This window comes from Salminus brasiliensis, chromosome 2, assembly GCF_030463535.1.
Source record: "Salminus brasiliensis chromosome 2, fSalBra1.hap2, whole genome shotgun sequence".
NCBI lineage: Eukaryota > Metazoa > Chordata > Actinopteri > Characiformes > Bryconidae > Salminus > Salminus brasiliensis.
In genome coordinates, this window is record NC_132879.1 from 7,636,457 (window position 1) to 7,642,544 (window position 6,088).

At 42.3% G+C, this 6,088-nt stretch overlaps 1 protein-coding gene across 1 annotated transcript; it reads left to right on the plus strand.

Annotated features, from left to right (window-relative positions):
* Positions 1 to 2,315: 2,315 nt before the first annotated feature.
* lsm10 (LSM10, U7 small nuclear RNA associated) lies at positions 2,316 to 2,782 on the plus strand. Its single transcript, XM_072674264.1, has one exon. The coding sequence runs from the start codon at positions 2,339 to 2,341 to the stop codon at positions 2,699 to 2,701; it is 363 nt and encodes a 120-aa protein (XP_072530365.1). The 5' UTR covers positions 2,316 to 2,338; the 3' UTR covers positions 2,702 to 2,782.
* The last annotated feature ends 3,306 nt before the right edge of the window (positions 2,783 to 6,088 follow it).

Here is a 6,088-nt window from a genome sequence, read left to right on the forward strand (position 1 = left end):
TTAACCGCAAATAACTGCACTTATTAACGCGCAGCTGATAGTATGGGAACATGTTGAGAGGGATTTATTTGAGCCTTTTTCGTTTCGTTTTTAATGCCACGTTACCACCAAACGGCTTTGTAGAAGTTTTGTTGGATAATAAAATGTGTAACGCGATTTTTTTTATATATACAGATAAGTTACAGTGTTTTGTTATTCTCTATTTTAAGCGTTTCAATCTTTTTCTCAAAGCTCTGAACTTCTGAGCTGTGTTTTGCCCGGTATCTCGCACCGCATCTTGGGAATTGTAGTTTTTTGGTCCGTCTGCTCAGATCTAAACGCGTTCAAACGTCCCCCGCTTAAAACTACAACTGGGATGGCCGCTCGGGAGAACGGAAACTGATTGTACTGAACTAAAACCTTCTATTTCTTCAACTTTATCAATCTGCGCTTTGTTTAACTGAACTATTTGCAGATTTGCAGCTTTATTATCTTTACTTTTTTTAATTGAGCCGAGCCTTAAACGAGGGGAAAGCGTTTTTAGCTAGTTGCAGCCTGTTGGGGCTAAATCATAAGGCTGCATTTAAATGAACGTCAGACGTTTGCATTGTAAATCCAAGACCACAAAGTCACCAATATTCATATTAAACGTTGTATTTCTTTTGTACAGCTGATCTGCTTCTCTACTGGGAGGTGTGTTCACACGTGTCTGCAGAGTGGTGTGTTATGGCTGCACGTGGTAAAGCACCCACCATACTGCAGCCCCAGCAGCCCCACTGAACCCCTGGTATACCACAGCAAGCACCAAGCAGCCCCATTCTGCCTTTAGTTCAGGAAGTGTGTCTTATATCATTTTTATGATTGTGTGTTTATAAAATGCAGGACTTCCCACTGTTACAGACTTCTTGGGGTGGGATCCAGGGTGGTCTAGCCCCATATGTAGTGTGCTTAAGTTGGTGATGTTATATTTATACGTTTCTTTGTTTGTTTGTTTGTTTGTGGCTCAGCGGTTATTAATGACAGGGTTGTGGGTTCGATACCTGGGCTCAGCAGGCTGCCACTGTTCAGCACTTGAGCAAGACCCCCCACCTCCAGCGATGGCTGTCCACCACTCCGGGCATGTGTGCTCACTGTCACTGTGTGTGTTTGATCACTAATGTGTGTGTGTTCACTGCACGGATGGGTTAAATGGTGAAGATGGTTGTCTGGTGTTTAACCGTATTGGTGTTACTATGGTATTACTTCAAAATAATGCAATCAACAAACTGGCTACAGTATTCCCTCATATCTGCTCAATACTGTGAGCTCCTAGTCCTGTTGTTTCTGTTGTTAGCCATGAGTGACGTTTCACAGCGTTGCTAATTGGGGCCCCAACATTAAAATTTATGCATTTTCTAGAGGAAATCCTGAAAGGCTGCACAGATTACGTGGTCCTCGCTTCCAGGCCATTGCTAGCTGGTTACTGTGGCGGTGTTGGATTGTTGACATGGTATCCCAGGTGGTTGATGTGGTGTTGCTGGGTGGTTGGTAGGCAGTTGCTGTAGATGAGAACATACTTGCGCATTGCCAAGCAAAAATATAACTACTAGAGGGATCAGGGTTTTTAGGGCCGATACCGATCGTCTGTCAGCATGGCCGATTGCTGATACCGATCTCGGGCGAGGATGGAGGCCACATTAGCCTTCCCAGGCATTAGTTGATAATGATTCATGGTGCATGGCTTCTGTCTCTCAGGATGAAATGTACTTTTAGCTTTTTGGAATCAACCACATTTTAAACGCTGTGGAGCTGAAAGCCTGTGAATTCCTGTGCAGAACTGCAGTGTTGAGCACACTGCTCTGAGCTAGGCGATTAGCTAGGTCAGGTTAGTGGTGTTAAGTCTTTACTCTGCCTCCCGCTACATGGCGCTCGTTTTCATCTGAGCTGGGAGTCAGATATCATAGAAACATAGGAACAAAAACAGTGAGGTTTGTCTTGCCGTCTAGTGGTGAAACGAGAAACTGCAGTACTGCAGCAACTTGCAAAATATGGGTCCTACTGTATTATGATCTGACCATCAGGCTCAGCTAACTTGTCAGTCAATCACAGATACACGCATATTTGATCTGAAAGTCAGCCGTTACCCATACATAGATGATGTAAACGCTTGTAGATAAACAAAACTATGTGTAACTTCAGCTGGAACACCATAGCAACCACTTAGCACAAATCATTTTACTCCAGTGAACACACAACAACTACACAGCTGTTTTACAGGACCTTCCCTGTGACCGTATTTCTGTCCCATATTGGCATCTGTGCCAAACTCTGTTGCTTCTCTGTTTGCAGGTAAACACCAACAAGGAACAGAGAGACAGACATGGCTTCTCAATCCATCCGGGAGCGTACCATTGCGGAGAACAGCCTGGTGGTCCTGCTGCAGGGTCTCCATGGCCAGGTGACCACGGTGGACCTGCGGGACGAGAGCACGGCCCGCGGGCGTGTCATTAACGTGGATGCATTCATGAACATCCGCCTGGAGAAGGTCCTGTACAGAGACAGGCGGGGCCGGGTCTGCGAGATGGCCGACCTGTTCATCACGGGACGCAACGTCCGCTACGTCCACATCCCCGATCACATGGACATCGCTGAGACCATTCAGACTCAGCTGGACAAAATACACCGCGTTCGGCACTTCGCCGAGAAAGGAGGGAGGAAAGAGTTCGCCAAGAAGAAGAAATAACGTTGAGATCATTTTGGACTCAGTTTTCTTAATTAATGGATTATTGTGGGCTTTTCTCGCTGTTCTCTGGAGCTCATGAACACAAAAAAGACGTAACCTATCCAGCATTTCTGTTTCTTTGTGTTCTTTGCAATGTCTACAGGCCTGAGCACCATCTTGCTGTTTTGATTGATGGATTTATTAGCTGCGTTTTTGTATTCCTTACATGCCTTTATTTATTGCCCATAAGTATCAAGGCTGCTTGCTGTCACCACAAAGCCACAGAGTGAGCTTTGCCAATATGCCAGCTCATTTCATCAGTATGAGCCAGTAAGTTATGGCTTTATGCCAGTGTACAAGATCTCAGCCAGTTGGGCTAGTTCTCAAAACCTCAACCTGAGATCTCTACACCGCTGCTCAAATTACATGTGGTGTTGATTGATTTTCTAAGTGTAAATGAATTAATGTCCTCATCAGACACAGTTCTGCACGTTTTAGGACACAATTACTGTTTATTCACTGAATTTAACACACAGATACACACACACACACACAAATAAAACTATGGTAAGGTACATTGGATATGTGTTATATTATTAAATTTTTTCCTTAATGTTAAATTCAGTAAAACAATCGAAATTGTGTGGAAAATGTTTTTGGAAATGAGTTTTCTGTAGATTTGTTCACATATTTAGTCTTTACTAGGGTAAATCAAGGCATATTTTAATAGATCAGGTGTCCTTAGACAGTTCTGTCTTGTCTTTGTGTTCAGAGCGCCATCTGGTGGCCTCAAAGCACCATTAACGGACATCTCACTGAGCTGTTGATGAAACTTCCTCCACCATGTTTGGAGGCTGTACTTTAGCCTGACTAGTTGTTACTGAGCTGTTGATGAAACTACCTCCACCATGTTTGGAGGCTGTACTTTAGCCTGACTAGTTGTTACTGAGATGTTGATGAAACTTCCTCCACCATGTTTGGAGGCTATACTTTAGTCTGGCTAGCTCTCACTGTGAGTTGTTGAGGAAACTACCTCCACCATGTTTGGAGGCTGTACTTTAGCCTGGCTAGCTCTCACTGTGAGCTGCTGATGAAACAACTACTGCCAGATTTATAACCGTATTAGCGCTGCATTCTTGCGATAGGGTTTTGTAGCAGAACAGACTTGGCTGAGACACATCAGTAGCAAATAAACCGTCAATTCACACTGGAATTTAAGAGTAATACAAAGTAAAAGAAGGACAATGGCCAAAATACGCACAAAAGTATTTATTCAGCTCAGTCCTACTCCGTCCCCAAAAGCTCTTTTTTATAAAAAAGGAAGCCTGTTTATGTTTTGTATCATTTTTAAATGATTTAAGGACATTCTGTATGAGACAGCCTTTTCTGATAAGAGGAACACGATGGATGGAGAGAGGAGGGTGTGTGTATTTGCATTTTTTTAAGAAGCTCAGGAATTTGAAGTGTGTATGAATCCATGAGTTTTATCTCTCCTGCTGAATTCTGGTGTTTTTCAAAACAGAAGTTGAAAGACTGAAGAAACACCCCCTCATCATCTCAAGGCCAAACTATTAGATTAACTCACAGCAGTGAGCCTGAAGCAGTAAACACTAAAGGCAGGGTACTCTTAGAACTACAGCCCTTCAAAAGTGAACATTCCTAAGAATGTTTTTCGGGACTAAGAGAATCAGACTGAATCAGAAGGTTCTGAATCAATTCCTCAATTATAAAGTTAAATCAAATCAAAAGGTTTGAATAATAAAGTTCTAAATAATAATGTTTCTAAAGTTCATTCATTATTCATATAGCAGTTTTGATCGTATTATTTATTCATCATTAGTTTCTGAATGTTAAGGTTCATAATTCACAGACAATTCTGACGCATAAAGAAAGGTTTAATTAATGTAGCATGGACCGTGATGTTCATTAAGTTTTGAATCAATACGTTTGAATCATTTCTGAATCATGAAGTTGCTGAATCTTTTGAATCATGAAGTTCATGAATCATAAAAATTCTGAATTATGAAGTTCATGAATCTTCTGAATCATGAAGTTAATTATTAATTTCAGTTCATGAATCGTATCAATAAATTCAATTTACATCAATAAAATAAACTAAAAACTAAAGTGACGAAGGTAAGCTTTGCTTTTGTGGCTCGTAGTCTTTAAAGCCAGACTATCAGAGGAGCTCCACAAGGTTTAATAACACAATCTAATGCTGAGCTGCCTATTCTTCCACATCATGCAGATAAAAATGATCAGCTGAAGGCTCTCCTGCGGGAGGATGTCTGTCCGGTGATGTTGTTCGGTGCGATTGTCTCTGCCTGAGGTCGGTCTGGGAAGAGTGGTTTTGGGTTTTTCTATTTTATTTTTGAAACAAACGTTTTTGCTACAGGAGAGGCTGTGGTGAACCGCAGTGGGCTGATTGGCCGGACGCTAACCACATAATCACAGCCTTTCAGCCTTTTTCACACTCAGCCCAGTGAAAACCGGCCTATTCTGGGCAACACAAAACAACATGTACGTTTTCCTTCTTTCTCTTTATGATTTATTTAGAGTTCATTTGGACTTGAATGAACTCTACACTGATGTTTACTGTTCAGATGATCTGTGTGATCTGATGAAAATCTGTGTAGAAACTGTTCTACAGTTAGTTAGTTAGCTGTTGGGGTTTCCATAAGCGCCATGTTGCCACATCTCTCAAAGGCTACAGTCGCATAACCTGGCTGCCGTGACACAAATCAGATTTTTGCCTCAATGAGACACAGATTTGATCTTTTCTAATCAGATTTCAGTCTTGACTTTGGTGCTGTTCAGACTTCAGGTAAATCTGATGAGATGACTGTCTGCACTAGACAATCAGATCGGATTTGCATGTCCGGACATCACAAACCTCTCTGCATGGGTAGCTGTGATAATGACGTAGGCACTTTCATATGTGGAAGCAGGAGAGATGAAGGTTGTGTTGAAAGTCTGCCAAAAATCAATCTGGAAAATCGGATTTGGGCTGGAAAATCGGAGCTGCTCCTCAAATCAGATCTGTCCACACTGTCATGTCTGGACACACAAATTTACATTTACATTTACGGCATTTAGCAGACGCTCTTTTCCAGAGCGACTTACAAGGTTACTCATATTACAGAGTTGGGCCAATGTAGTGTTAGGAGTCTTGCCCAAGGACTCTTATTGGTGTAGCGCAGCATAGTCACCCAGTCCGGGAATCGAACCCTGGTCTCCCACATGGTGATCTGATCTGATCTGATCACTTACAATTAACAGTACGGACAGTCATTTCAACAGATCTGATTAGAGAAATGTTCTGATGTAGCGACGTAGCCCTGAAGAGCTGCTATCATACGATGAAGCAGGAGAGATACAGGGAGATACGCTCTGGATTTGGACATGGTC

Bases quoted from the DNA above. Each gene is read 5' to 3' on its own strand.
- lsm10 (XM_072674264.1), top strand. From the start codon at position 2,339: ATGGCTTCTCAATCCATCCGGGAGCGTACCATTGCGGAGAACAGCCTG.